Raw genomic sequence first — 16,256 nt, 5'->3', positions numbered from 1 at the left:
TTAGCTGAATTCAAATCTTCATACTGTGAAGAGAAAAAAAAGGGAGGCCCTGGAGGAAAATAATATATATACATTTTTTGTTTTGTAAAATATTGTTGAGTATACAGAGGCGTATTACTGGCAGCACGTGCATATTACAGCGCATTGCCGCACCCACCACACGACAAACCACCCTGATTGGGACCAGAGTGCAGCTGTGCAACGGTCAACACCTCAACACCACACTGGAACAGTGGCTGGAGTGCCAATCCTGCCACCAAACCCCAAGTTTTCCCTGTAAGTTGGAGGACCTGCTTGCAGGGCTGGATGCAGGTTAACGTCATACGCAGGACGGAGCAACTGCAGGTTAAGGGCCTTGCTCAAGGGCCCAGCAGAGTAGAGTCCTTCTGGGGTTTACAGGATTCAAATGGCAACCTTTGGAGTCCTTTCAAATTTTTTTAGATCTATTTTATATGGTTCAGTAGAGCACAGTATTGTCAAGCACTACACAAAACATAATAGAAAATATTTCAAACAAGCAAGCTAATAACTGCAATCATTTTGACGAGCAAGACTGTGTTTGAAAGCTAAAGAATGCTAATAATAAGAAAGGCGGTGGGTGTCTGCCTGGAAAGACTGCCATTTATAAATTAACTAGGCATGTGTGCCCAACTACGTTGCGCGTCTTAAAGTTGTCTGTGAAGGGCTCCCTGTTTAAATGTGGCTGCCAGTCGTGAACTGGGCCCTTCGTCGCACAGCATTATGATTTTTTATAAGGGAGACAAAATTACAAAAGAAAACCATTGGACATTGATTCGATAGGAACGGCCTACTCGGAATCACTGTCCGAATCGTAATTATGTGGTGGTGTAGGAGCATTTCTGCTTCTGTCCGTTCACAGTCTGTCTCGTTTTCACGACGCTGTCGTTTCCTCTCATGATGTCTTCTCAACCTTTCTCCAATCTCGCAGGTTGCTTTGTGGCAATCCAAAGAGTAAGGCAATATACATGGAGCAATGGTTATAAAAGGGGGACACACAGGTATCCAGGCTCTTTAAAACATAAATAGGGATCACTTCACTGACATGTGAGCAAGCCACGGTACAACTGTGAGACGCATAGCACTCGCCGGCTACAACGTAACAATAATAATTTCCGGAACGTGCTGTTACGTTGTCATTCACTTTATCCACTGTCTTTCTTTCACTCATATGTTACGTAGGCACGTACCTTTTATCTTCGGCAATCTCATTCTCTAACCAGGCCTTAGGAGCTAACCAGCATAACACTGTCCACCACCCCTTTCGTTATTCCAGCACATTGTTGACATCCGTGAGTAACAACAACGTACTAAACTGGAAGGTGGTCTACACATGCGTGGAATTCGTGGACAAACAAAAGATCAAGATCTAAATGAAGATCTCTTTTGTTAATTTAAAGCACAACAATTTGTTTAGTTTGAATGTCTGTGTTTTGAGGTGTGACTGGAGTACTACAGTCTTCAGTAGTATAAGCCTCGAGGAGATTCTTAATGCAATGCCTATGTTATAGCTGTCTCTCTACTGCCATCTAGTGCTTATTCTTCTAATTCATTCGCGGACAAACAAAGATCAAGATCCAAATGAAAATTATATATAGAGATAAAATTAATGAAAAACTATTTTTTCACAGAAATACTTTTGCTATTTAAATATGTTGCATGTTAAGAATATACATTAATTCAAGTTGTAATTAATTAAGTTTCTTTAATTAATAAAGCACATTTGTGAAATGGCACATTTTAAAAAAAGTGAAACTACTGTAATGTGCTATTTTATTGGAAATAAAAAGGCTAATATAAAGCGGTTTCAGTAAAATGTACTGCCTCTTTTATTTACAAGAAGTCTGGTATTATTTTTCAAGTTACTGGAATATACTGAAATATATAAGTGATTGACTACTGTTACCCAGAATGAAAGCTGCCATCACAGCAGGATTATTGAATTAAAGTGTAGTTCCATAAATCTCAGTAAAACTGCTGTTTTTAGAATGTTGGAAAAACATGAAACATCCTGTACTCAAGCATGATGCTGACTCAGACCTTACAGAGGCAATCTGATGACCTACGAGGTACAGTCACAGAGCACCCTGCAAACAGGGGAATTCTGCTGTGAATATCTTGCCCTAGATCATTTAGTGATGATCCCCCATTAAGGACATTTAAATAAAGCCTTTATAACTCATTTTGTCTCTCCTGGGTTTTAAAATTTTCCATATCAATAACAATGTACTCTAAATTTTTTTGCTATCAGCTATATCTATATATATATCTATATATATATATATCTATATATATATATATATATATATCTATATATATATATATATATATATATCTATATATATATATATATATATATATAATTCACTAAGGCAAGACACCCATGGAAAGCACGGGAGGCGTGGATTCACTAAGCCGCCGACAAGTAAGACACCTATGGCGCATGCAGGTAGGAGCCACGCCCACCAAATCCAAGACCATTGGATACGACGACAACTCGCAGCGCCACACCCACCAACTTGGACGCAACGACACAGAAAGAATGACAAAAACCGTACAGAGCAATGAAAAGTCTACGTGAGTCACAGGTGCATCTGGACTGTGCAAAGACGACAACGACTCGAGTGACGAGTTGGAGGTGGGCACATGAGCAGGCAGTGCATACTGAACGAGAAATCAGCAGACTAACATGACGGAGGGAGCGGAGTGGACGTCCTTCTCCTCTCCTCCCATTCCACCCTCCGCGCCTGAGCGCCGCACGGACGATTGTGTGTTGGTTCGTTCCGTGCATTGTTACAATGTTGTTTTTCTTGCTGATTTATTACATTACAGATTTTTCAAATGTTAATTTTCTCCCTGTGCTTTCATTGTCATTAAAAAACCGGCCTGATTATGCGGCGTATGGTACTCCACGGGTTGGCTAGTTGATTATAATACAAAATTGTAAATCTGAGTCATTTGCTGTCAGCCTGTATTTTTTACCAATGGCACATCTTCAAAGATTATTTATTTATTTGTAATTTATTAAATCTGGAACAATATTATAGCGCACAACTTCTCAATCATTTCTGAAAAGGGATTTTTGACAAGCAAAGTATAATGGTGCTTTACCATCCTCCCTTCCATTTTCTTTTCCTCGGTCCTTCCGATCTTTCTTGCATTTCTTACTGATGCTGTCCTCCCCACCTGAAATGCCTTGTCCCAGCACTGGTGTTGTTCCAACACTTAATCCCCCAATTCCCGATGAGCTAAAAGATGCCTGGGGGTGTGAAGAAGTACTGGGAGCCATGTGAATGTCTCCTTCTGTCAGTGATTGGTACTGCAGCAAAGTTTTCAACAAAAACCTGCAGATCAAATTTGAAGAGGAGGGAAAAAGAATCCATTAAATAATAAAAGGACACAGATGTGAGATAGGCTAAATTAAATCATCCTTAAAAATTGAAATATAATGCTTTACAAATTTGCGCAGACATTATTATTAATAGCAATTCAGTCAATTAAAAGAAACTTCAATATTTTATTGTGTTTTTCCTTTTGCAAGTCATATGAAATACTATTTTATAAAGCTGTCATGTTTCCCCAGATAGCATTATAATGGTTACCTGCGTTCTTCTTTTGCTTGAATAAACTTCTCCTCTAAGTGAGCAATTTCATCACAAAGTGCTGCGTTCTCCTAAAGACAAAAAAAAAACAACAAAAAACAAGCACACCATAAAGCAAAAAAAAAAAAAAAAAAGATTTATAAAATCCTTTAAACCTCTTGCCTTCAAAACAAAAACAACACCTCCAATAGCTATTAATATTAAAAATGTATTTCATAATCAAAGGCCCCATGACATCAGATGCATTAGATGCTTTATCATTACTTTCCCAGATCAACAGCCCTACGATTCTGTTTCATCAACCAACCTTTCATTTTCAGGAGAAGCACAAAGTCTTTGATAAAATTTTTATGCAAAAAGTTCCCTCGTGTAAAATGCAAGATCTTAATTCAGGTCATGGAAATACAGCAACATTGCCCTCCTAACCTTTGAACTATGTTAGACAGTATTTGTTCTTCCCCAGTTTGGTGATGGGATAGAGGGCTCCAACTCTTTACCTTCCTGATGCCTGCTAGAAACTATGTCAAATCCTGCTTAATTCAATATGCCTTTAAGATCTGGCATCAATTTGAAAAAGTAATGACGAATGTCCCAACTGCAATTAATATTTTTGACATTCAGTTTATTTTGTACAGAAATGAACTCCTTTTATAGTCTGCAAATAAAGTACAATACTTCCCCATAGTCCTTTCTTCACTACATGCAAATCTGAGCCTCAATTAATACAACCCGTATAAAACTGTCTGTTACATTATTGTTACATAGTTTTATGGCATCCCACACACTAGGGCTGTAAGTAACACGCTTTTCTATGTGATATTAAATCGGAGTCACCTGCAATTATATCAGAAAGGCAGCGTAACTTTACACAGGGTTGATCTATACTGTAATGTTTGCAGGTGTAATAACAATTCTCTAATGAAAATTTCACTTTATGTCCAAGGATGCCAGTATACTGTTGATTTCAAGTCACACACATACCTGAAAGGAAATTATCTATTGTGTATTACCTCCACTACCAAACAAAGTAAATAACATTAATTAGAGCTTGGTCCATTTGCAACATATGTGAAGTATACCTAATGCATATAAGGTATATTTTCTTACTTTATCTGTTAATGACACATATGTTCTAAGATTTTTCAGTTAAGGATGTTAAATATTTCAAGGTAAATTCTCAATCATCTTGGCATTAGAGAGTTTCACTGCTAAGAATATTGCTGTACACATAGGCCATTCATAAAAATGGGGGTGAGGGGTTTTGGGGGCTTGAAAAAGTATATTCTACAACACAGATAATAATAAAAATGCTCCAATTGATGTAGCTTAAAGAAAAATTAAAATAAACAATCAACATAGCAACAGGGCTGCAACTGAAGTTCTGAATGCATTGACAGTGGCTGATTTATTCATAATATAAGTGTCATCTCAAACCAGCTTACTTTAAACTTGTGTTAAAATCTACAAACACTGCCCTCCATTTTGCACTACTGTCTATGATTGACTAGTGACACTCTTCACATGCATCTCAAGGATGCTACTGCTATGTAATAGTATTTTTTTAACCCATGCAACATATATTCAATCTTTTTAGAGAAAAGGGAACTAAAAAAGTCTTGCAATACAGCCTAACTGCTTTGTGTTTTTTGCAATGTCACACCTCAAATACATATTTTTCTGTGATAGTCTTACAGAGTGACTGCTCTGTTGGCACACATGGCTTTTTACATACAGATCCAGAAACGATGATTCAATGCAGAGCTTTTTTGAGCACTTTAATTCTTAAGGCGACAAATTTGCGGACGTCCTGCCTTGTAAATGATCTGAAGTCAGCATGTCACCAGTCAGCACATACAGTTGCTGGTATTCATGGTTGTCTTTTAGGTTCTGTCCAATGAATCAATTTTGTTAATTTTACAGAATCTGATGTATCTGTATGTACAGTCATATAGGATCTAAATCTCTTGCAGAATTAGTTGGAATATGCAAGGAAACAAAAAATAGAACAAAACAAAATGACTGCTGTTTGAAGTAGTATGTAGCAACATACAGAATCAACCATAGCGGGTATGGACTTTTCAACTGATTTTTACCATCACCACATTTCTATAGCATTGCCCCATAGTTTCCCACCCACACCACTTTTTTTTTTTTTTTTGGGTTGCCTCTATGCTCCCCACAGGCAGAACCTATAACTGTACATGTGACAATCATGGCCCAATAAACCTACATCTTAGGTTTTAGATAAGGTGGGACTGCTTTCTAACATAAAAGAAAACATCTAACTATCTCTTTGACTGTAGTTACCGTTTCCATATGCAGATCATATAACATATCTTAAAAATAACAAATTCTACTGAAAACAAGAATAAAAAGAAGAGAGAGAAAATTGTAGAATTATAAATGTTCTTAACATTTTCATTTGATAAATGCATTAGGGCACACAGAGTATGCTGTAATCCCTGGATTTCATGAAAATCACTATATATATATATATATATATATATATACATACATACAGTATATATATATAATAACAACAACATGAACATCAGAATCAGAACCTCTTTATTGTCATTGTAACACATACAACAAAATTAGGTGCAGTCCCTGCTGTGTCAAAATATAAATAAATTACAAAAGGATAAGAAAGGATACATCATATTTAATTCATTGCCCAAAGAATAAAATTGTTCCTTTTTCTGAATGAAAATATATGGTGATGCACACTAACACCCTGAATATATGACCTTCTGTTTTTCTGAATGCGAGTTTTTCAATTTTTCCTTTTTGATATGGAGTGTAACAACTATTTTGCTGTGGATCAATAAACATTCTATATTTGTATTGTCCGATTCTTTATTATTAGCATTTACTTAATGCAAAATTAAGCAAATCTCTATTGATTGTGTATAGATTTAACAAAAAATGCACAATGTGCCTGAGATACGACCTCCCATCTAACCCTTGACTTTAACTTCTCACAAAGACATGAAAAGCAAAGATCAAATGATACACAAGTTGTAATGGAATACACAAAGGAGCTGCTGTTCTGATAAGGACAAACCCCATTGCCTACCCTAAACAAGATGCTGACACAATGTACCAGTATTAATCGATTGGCATTTCTGGAAGGACAGTTGGAGGTTCCTTACCTGGCTGGGATACCATAATAACGGAAGGTCCCCCAACACCCTGGATGCAGCACTCCTGTACTGCTGCTCCCTTGTATCTGCCTGCAGGGCATGCTGGTAATTGTAGTCCTGTGGGACAGCCCTGCTGGGTCCAATGGGTGCTACCAGGGAGAGCTTTGGGGATGGACTGTTCCTACCTTGGAAACCTTCTGCCTGACTCTGAAGTGCTTCCTTCAGGCATTGTCCAGCAACCTGTAAGAATTTCTGAGTCCGGTTTAAAAGGAGTCTGGTGCCTCACTTCAAAGAGTCGGAGTTGTGAGATGGAGGACAACACATTCTAGGAGGAAGAAGAGGAGTACGACGAACGACAAGGAAGAGTTTAAACTCATTTTGTATGCTGTGCAAATCTATCAAGAAGGCCTATAAAAGAACTTTTGTATAATAAAATAAACTCTGTTTGAACCCATGATGGCAGTTGTCATGGGTTTGAGGGTGCTGCTGCACCAACTATGGTTCATAATGTGAATAAAATCTGATGTACATGGAACAAAACTTTGCAATGTCATACTAAGGATGCAGCTTACTTCAATTTTTTTGGCACTGCAGATGGATTTAATTTATGGTATCATCCCGTTTTACTTAGGAGTTCTCTCGTATTTTTTCAGTCTCTGTCTTTCCCAAAAATGAAGCCACTGTCAATATTAAATCTATAATAGTTATGAAGTATTAATTTATATCTCTTTTAAATGTGCTTTATGTATCCATCGATTTGGTACCCATTTATTTTTTAAGAAAAAAGCTTGAAGCTTAATATTACAATACAAGCTTCTGAATCTTGCTACATGAAAACATCTTGGACAGTGGAGATTCCACTGAACACTGCAAGGAATCTAGTGGGTAGATCTCACCTAGTAGGATGTGCAAAGAAACATTTCAATTAATACAATCCATCTTATTTAATTTTTTACGGTACAATATACACTGCTCAAAAAAATTAAGGGAGAACTTAAATCACAAATCGGTACTCGATGAATGAAATATTCTAGTGGAAATCTTCATTGAGTAATACGGTCAATGGAAATCAAAATCATCAGCTCACTGAGGGCTGGATACAACAGCACAACGAAAATCAGCACGAGCACAAGTCAAAAACTGAAATCAGAAGCTGATCCAGCTAGCGTGAATTTCATCACAGGTACTGATAATGTGACTCAGTAGCATATATGAACCCCATATGCCTTTATGCACTCCCGACAATATCTGGACATGCTCCTGATTAGACAGTGGATGGTGACCTGGGGGTCTCCTTCCAGACCTGGATCAGGACATCAATGAGCTCCTTGGCAACCTGTATAGGTACTTGGAAGCACTGGATGCACTGATACGTAATGCCCCAGTGGTTTTCAACTGGATTCAGGTCCTGGGAATTATAAGGGCCAGTAAATGGCATCAATGCCTTTGTCATTCAGTAACTGCCTACACACTCTAGCCACATGATGCCGGGCATTGTGCAGCACCAGGAGGAACCCAGAGCCCACTGCTCCAGCGTAAGGTCTGACAATGGGTCTGAGGATTTCATCCTGGTACCCAACAGCAGCTGGATACCATTGCCTAGCATGTGGAGGTTTGTGCGACCTTCCAAGGATATGTCTCCCCAAACTATCACTGACCCACCGCCAAAACAGTCATGCTGGATGATACTGAAAGCTGCATAATGTTCACCACAGCATCTCCAGAGTCTTTTAAGTCTGTCACATGTGCTCAGTCGTCTGTGACTGCAACCCTAATTGCTCAAGAATTTAATAAAAGATAAATATCTATAGAGTTAATATATATTTAATACAAGGGGAAGGTATTTTTAAAACTAGTTCTGCAGGCTGAGAAATTACTTTGTCAGAGTCAGGTAAATTTAGGTACTTACAAAAATCATGGCTCTGGCAGCTTTTTGCAGTCTCAGATATTTCAGTCTGTACTTTTCATTTTGGCTCTTACGAAGAACTTTCTTGGCTTTTACCCGTGACTCTGAGAGATTAGATGAGGCAGAAAAGCTTGGTGAGGGACCGCCAGATCCTTGGCTTGCAAACTGGTTTTGTGAAGTTGCAGAAATAAAAGGCTGGGCTGTGAATCCCCGTAAGGCCTGCTGACGCTCATCATCCGTCTGAAAATGGAGAATAGCTGATGAAATTAAACCAAACACATAGCCAGACTAGTTAATGAGCATCAAGACAATTCTAAAGACAGTCGTAGTTAACAATATATGTGCATACAGTCCACAAGTCCAACTCCATTCTTACCTTTACAACGGAAAACAGTATGGCAGCAGCTCAGTGTACCTGCTTTGCAGATCAGGATTAGCAACTGTTATTTAATGCATGAAAACTGATACAAATGAAGAAATAAATAAAAAGGCAACAAATGGAAAAACCTAAAGCATAAATAATAATTGGTGCAAAAATAATAACTTTAAGCAAGCATGAATGCAGACAAAAGAGCCAAGTGAAGTCTAACTGATAGATGTCTAACACACAGCCCAACAACCAAAACTGCCCTTTCATTGTTCTGTCTGAGTCACAAAAATCCTTCTTCCTTTATGTTTATGTACACAAACTTATGTAAGTATGGGGAGGTGGGCATTCATCCAACCTTCAACATATAAAATAACCAACTTACAGCTTCTGTAGTAAGCAGCAACAACTTACTTATTACAGATGACAAGCTAATTTACCTCACACAAGAACTGCAGGTCATCCTTCACAAGAAGTGCACCAGAATTTACAATGGCCCTTTTCTATATAGTTTATCATGACACTGATATTGGAGTCCAATTTCTTTTTATTGTCTACATGATTCTGCTATATCACTATTGTGTGTGCATTCTGACTATACTGTAGGGAAACAAGTGGACATTCACATGGAATATTTAATTTTAAAACAATCCATTAAAATGTACTGAGTTGAGCACTTAATGCAACACACAGTGCTAATAAGAGTCTGTTCTCTTGGTTCATTGCTCTGATTTCTAAGGTCTTGGTTTGTTCAAGTTAAAATGAAATAAGCACATTAATACCAAAATTGTATATATCTTAGTCTTTATCACTTAGAATCAAATATTCTATTATATAGGTGCTGGTCATTAAATTAGAATATCATGACAAAGTTGATTTATTTCAGTAATTCCATTCAAAAAGTGAAACTTATATATTAGATTCATTCATTACACACAGACTGATGTATTTCAAATGTTTATTTCTTTTAATTTTGATGATTATAACTGACAACTAATGAAAGTCCCAAATTCAGTATCTCGGAAAATTAGAATATTGTGAAAAGGTTCAATATTGAAGACACCTGGTGCCACACTCTAATCAGCTAATTAACTCAAAACACCTGCAAAAGCCTTTAAATGGTCTCTCAGTCTAGTTCTGTAGGCTACACAATCATGGGGAAGACTGCTGACTTGACAGTTGTCCAAAAGATGACCATTGACACCTTGCACAAGGAGGGCAAGACACAAAAGGTCATTGCTAAAGAGGCTGGCTGTTCACAGAGCTCTGTGTCCAAGCACATTAATAGAGAGGAGGGAAGGACAAGATGTGGTAGAAAAAGTGTACAAGCAATAGGGATAACTGCACCCTGGAGAGGATTGTGAAACAAAACCCATTCAAAACTGTGGGGGAGATTCACAAAGAGTGGACTGCAGCTGGAGTCAGTGCTTCAAGAACCACCACGCACAGACGTATGCAAGACATGGGTTTCAGCTGTCGCATTCCTTGTGTCAAGCCACTCTTGAACAAGAGACAGTGTCAGAAGCGTCTCACCTGGGCTAAAGACAAAAAGGACTGGACTGCTGCTGAGTGGTCCAAAGTTATGTTCTCTGATGAAAGTAAATTTTGCATTTCCTTTGGAAATCAAGGTCCCAGAGTCTGGAGGAAGAGAGGAGAGGCACAGAATCCACGTTGCTTGAGGTCCAGTGTAAAGTTTCCACAGTCAGTGATGGTTTGGGGTGCCATGTCATCTGCTGGTGTTGGTCCATTGTGTTTTCTGAGGTCCAAGGTCAACGCAGCCGTCTACCAGGAAGTTTTAGAGCACTTCATGCTTCCTGCTGCTGACGAACTTTATGGAGATGCAGATTTCATTTTCCAACAGGACCTGGCACCTGCACACAGTGCCAAAGCTACCAGTACCTGGTTTAAGGACCATGGTATCTCTGTTCTTGATTGGCCAGCAAACTCGCCTGACCTTAACCCCATAGAAATCTATGGGGTATTGTGAAGAGGAAGATGCAATACGCCAGACCCAACAATTCAGAAGAGCTGAAGGCCACTATCAGAGCAACATGGGCTCTCATAACACCTGAGCAGTGCCACAGACTGATCGACTCCATGCCACGCCGCATTGCTGCAGTAATCCAGGCCAAAGGAGCCCCAACTAAATATTGAGTGCTGTACATGCTCATACTTTTCATGTTCATACCTTTCAGTCGGCCAACATTTCTAAAAATCCTTTTTTTTGCATTGGTCTTAATTGATATTCTAATTTTCGAGATACTGAATTTGGGACTTTCATTAGTTGTCAGTTATAATCATCAAAATTAAAAGAAATAAACATTTGAAATACATCAGTCTGTGTGTAATGAATGAATCTAATATACAAGTTTCACTTTTTGAATGGAATTACTGAAATAAATCAACTTTGTCATGATATTCTAATTTTATGACCAGCACCTGTATTATTTTATATAAATTACACACATACTACAGAATGTTTTATACATATATGTATTTATAATATTTCAAATATTCTACTAATTTGTTCTTTGCTGAAAAGATGGCAAAATGATAAAGTGGAAATCTGATATTTTTATGGGATAACTGAACCAACAAGAAATAAATTTTATTTCTGAAGCCAATTGTCCACAATAGGATGAAGCTTCTAATTTCATTTGTTAAAGTTGGAGAAAATATGTAAAACTAGTTTTGTCCAATTTTGTTAAGTGCTAACCTCAAGCCTGAAACCGACTGTTCAGTTATGAATTTACTGAGTCCTTAGGCCCCCATTTTTCTCCTTTTATGTTTTTCCTTTTGATATATGAAACACTGGAAAATTGTAAACCAAACCAACAATAACTACCTAAGGCTGTTCAAAGTACAAAATTCAAAGCGGCAGAAACATGAAGCCACAAAAGCACATCTCTATAATAAAATATAATAATGAAAAAAATACTATATCAACTGTAATCTTCAACATTTAAAAGTACCAAATACTACTTATGTTAGGTTAGTCAAGAAATAATTCAACTCTGGATTATTATATTTCTCTATATATTTTTCTTTTAATGTGAGGGGGAAAAGTACAAAACAGCACAGAAAATGCTGCTATGTAAAACAAAGGGCACAAAGACTTTTCTTTTGGGAATTCATGTTAAATAATACAGAATGAATTGCAGTTTGATATTTTTTTCCAAGAATTCAGTCTTATATTGGTTTGTATAGAATACTGCAACTCTCTCACCCTTGCAACAGTTTAATTCTAAATGACATCTTTGTCAAACAAATTTGGCTATTTATGCTCTTCCTTTAGCAATCTACCCCTATTAAGTAAAAACTGAAATCAGACTATTATGAAGTGGGACTGAAGGAGACACGATTGAATTTGGAAATTCAGGAACCCTGAAGCTCTGAAGCTATGGAAGGTATTCCAATTAATGCCAAAAAAAAAAAATCACAGTAGTAATTTAAACTTAAATGTGTTGTGATTTGATCAAAAACACTGCTGGAACTAAAAGTATAATATCTTTATTTAAAATAAGTAGAGTACAAAACAGACAACATATGCTAAAAGTCATGATTCAAGATAGTGTCTCTGTACTTCTTGCGATAATGAACACTTACCAATAATGCAAAGACTCCATTCCTGTTTTCAATCCTCTTGAAACGCTTGCTCCCTTTCTGTGTCTGTAATATAGTAGCACACTGAACTGGATCTCTCAGGCTTACTATGTAGCCTAACCCAAGAAAAGTGCATAGAAGGGAGAGAGGCTGGAGTTGGTGAATGGCAGCACCAGCGACAGTGGGACATTGTAAAAGACTGAGGGGCAGGATTAGTTAGCAATGTGCCTGTTGGAGTCCAACCTGCACTGGGTGTGCAAGCAAAAAAGTTCTCTCTTTCCAGGAAATTCTCCAAACTACTTTTGCCATGCTTGATTTTAAATAAGTTAGAAACACAACACTCTAGCAGTAAGCAAAACAAAAAGATGAAAAAACATGAATAAAGATGGTAACACAAAAAAAACAAGCACATTCAAACTTTTTAGGTGGAATATTAAATAACCTTGCTAGAACAAAACTTTAATTTTGCTAATCAGTGACTCATTCTGGACATGCTGGACATGTCTAAAGTGTTAGATTTACACATTTGTATGGATTATACTTTTGTCCAAATGAAAAGTAGAGGTATCCTCTATTCCTAATTATTAAAGTTTTAACATACAGTATGTTGCATCATACTTTCCAGGGGTCCCCAACCCCCGGGACTCACTCAGTGAAGGGTTACAGCAAAAAGGTGGCCCCCTTCACTGAGGGCACTTTTCAGAATGCTAGGCGGACGGGGCTTTGCAGCGGCGCAGAGAGGGGAGAGAGACAGAGGTGAGAGAGTATTACAACAAAGTATTTTTATGTTTCTGACAGTTTCCCCAAATGACACGAGTCTATACAAATCTTGTTACTACGAAGTACATTCAGCAGCAGATACTTTCATTACAATGAAATGACCTTGAAATGCTTAAATGAATCATCCACAGAGCAGTTAGTTCTGTGGTTGCAGCTCAGTTGTGCACATTTGCACAACAATCCCCAAACAGAAACACTGTAAAAAAATGTTCTTTCTTCGAACTTTCCTCGTACTGTTTTTTTGCTGTGGTTTTCAGTGATACCTTTTGCTTATTGCTCGTCAACATTTGAAAAACATCCATCAGAATTTAACTCATTGTCACCCTTCTATAGAAGCGGCAGACGAAAAAACGATGTGTTAATGTTTGTGATGTGCAATATGTTGGAATGACAAATGCAATGCATACGTCTTTGTTATATGCAAAAAAGAAGAAAAATCTCGGGTTGAAAACATATGCGAACTGCTGTATTTGAAGATGGCGAAAATGCCATTTTTATTTTGTTCAGTGATGCTCCTTCAAGAAACATTCCTATTCATGTGGCACTCATTTAAGAAAATGTGTGGTTTTTAAACTCTTGAGACCTCCATCAACGGGACCACACACTGTAAGCCTGCTGTTTCCCTGCCCCGGCAATGGACAAACAATCGTACACAGATGCTGCAATCACGCTTCGGGATGCACTACCCGATGTGGTTTGGTGGGTTGGGATCCCACAATAGTTCAGAAACCTCAATATGAAGAAGAAGAAGAGGATTATTCGGCTTCTGATTGATAACTGTGCTGCCCACAACATACTTCCACATTCAGATAATGTTTGAGTTGAATTCCGCATTCAGCAGTGCTTCAGCCATTGGGTTTGGGCATCATTCGTACCCTGAAAGTGTATTATCACAAGGAAATGCTGAGAAAAATTCTCGTCAGCATAATTTGTAGGCAGGACGAGATTAAAATTAACACAAAAGAAACTATTGAAGCTGCTACCATTTCCAACATCCTATCTTTGTGAGGCAGCGTTTTCAGCAGTGACAGCAACCAAAACGAGATTACGGAGTAGACTAAACATAAGCAACACACTTCGTGTGTCACTGTCTTCCATCGTCCCCAGATGGGATCTTCTGGTTGCAGGAAAACAAGTTCTGGGCTCCCACTGATTCTGCATTATGGTAAGCTGTATAATTTCTATTACAATATTATACTTAATAATAATAGAAATGTAATGTAAATTGTGTATAAAACTACCCTATTACCCACCGCTAAAAATCTCCCCCCACACCGGTCCCTGTAAAAATTTGCTTCTAGTAAATCGGTCCTTGGAGTGAAAAAGGTTGGGGACCACTGCTTTAGACTGCTTCAGCATCTGATTATGTTTAATGAGCATCACCATTTAAAACCATACAAGTAAAAAAGAGGCTACGTTTCTGGCTTCTCTTGAAATCTACTTTTTCTAGTTTAGTATATCACTAGTTTTCATTCACCGAATATTTGTCAGAAAAATACAGTCTAAAAGACCATACACTGTACTGTACAGTCTTGATATATTGCAGAGATTTGGTTTGTAGAGTTCTTTGTATAAAGCTGTCATATACTGAAGTAATATATTGGTACATTAAAAATGACTAATATAACCACTGAAGCTGACAGATAAAATACTATAACTGGCTAAAAATTCTCAAAAGTGTTTTCTTTAGCAGAGAGTGGTACAGAGATTAAGTGCTGCTGCTTTACAACCATGAGAGCTTTTCCAGGGTACTCTAATTTTCTGAAACATCTTAGAGACAAGTATGTTTGGTTAACCAGTGACCCTAAAATATAATTTAGGTGTGCCCTGTGATGGATATCTGCCTTTTGCCTAATACCACCAGCATAGGGACTGGAGTTACTGGTCATACTGTTGTATAACAGATTCACAAAACATACGGAAAGAAGGATTTCTCTTCGATGATTGGCATAATGCTAATTTTAAATAGAAAAAAAGTAAAATGTTCTACATACTGTTTTATAAAGAAATCAAGTTATTTCAATAAGAGCATGTAATTATTTGTAATTTTATTATGATTTATGAAGCAGATGGTTTTCTTGCCAGGTTACAGTAGTTCTCACTTTTTAGTGTCATTCAAAGCCACTCTTCAGAAACCACAGACTCTTTTAACAAGACAGAATAAGTGAAAGTAAAGATATAGTGCAATGTGTTTGGTCTTACCTCACGATACATAACAGCCTCCAAACTAGACTTTGCACTGTAAAAGATAAATTTTCCATTTTACATTTTTGATGGAAAAAAATCTAATTTTAAAAACTATTCAGTTAACAATCCACAAAGTTATACTTACTTTGACTGCACTAAGCCCCTGTCAATAATTCTCTGTTTTATTTCTTTGATATGCATTGGTCGCCCTGCTTCTTCCAGAACAGTCTGAAACATTTGTGGAAATAAGATACACATCATTTTTAAAATCAGAGGGAGCCCATTAATTTTACAACAGCCGTCTAGAAAAATTTCAAAAGCAGTAAATTATTTATTACCTGTGCAGCATCAAGCCAAGTCAGATTCGGCTTGTCAGTCACATCATTAGGTGGCTCACTAAAATTAAGACATTTTAAAGAAGAATTGAAAAAAATGTTAAAAGAAATATATTAACAATTACAGATGCACTTGGCTTCCTGTCTTAACCTTACCAATACTTGGGCCAAAGTTACTATTCACTAACTGCCCTAACCTATTTACTGTTCTAACAAGTTTGAGGCTGTTCATCATGAAGGCCCGTTATGGATATGGGTAGAAGGTGTATGTAATAATAGTTACTGAAACATTAAACACTTAAAGAATGTGTG

The 16,256-nt window shown here is 37.4% G+C and overlaps 1 protein-coding gene across 2 annotated transcripts in view; it reads right to left on the bottom strand.

Annotated features, from left to right (window-relative positions):
* The window catches only part of tbrg1 (transforming growth factor beta regulator 1), a 35,010-nt gene that overhangs the window by 11,766 nt on the left and 6,988 nt on the right, over positions 1–16,256 (bottom strand). Inside the window, exons 3-9 of one of the 2 annotated variants that reach the window (XM_039764107.1) lie at positions 15,948–16,005; positions 15,755–15,837; positions 15,625–15,661; positions 12,646–12,708; positions 8,676–8,912; positions 3,621–3,691; positions 3,130–3,362 (exon numbers count right to left, since the gene is read on the bottom strand). In XM_039764107.1, coding sequence (XP_039620041.1) covers positions 3,130–3,362; positions 3,621–3,691; positions 8,676–8,912; positions 12,646–12,708; positions 15,625–15,661; positions 15,755–15,837; positions 15,948–16,005 — 782 coding nt within the window. The remainder of the gene's footprint in view (positions 1–3,129; positions 3,363–3,620; positions 3,692–8,675; positions 8,913–12,645; positions 12,709–15,624; positions 15,662–15,754; positions 15,838–15,947; positions 16,006–16,256) is intronic. The other variant, XM_039764108.1, reaches the window with a different exon arrangement.

This window comes from Polypterus senegalus, chromosome 9, assembly GCF_016835505.1.
Source record: "Polypterus senegalus isolate Bchr_013 chromosome 9, ASM1683550v1, whole genome shotgun sequence".
NCBI classification, from domain to species: Eukaryota; Metazoa; Chordata; class Cladistia; order Polypteriformes; family Polypteridae; genus Polypterus; species Polypterus senegalus.
This window is presented reverse-complemented; position numbering and strand designations above follow the sequence as displayed.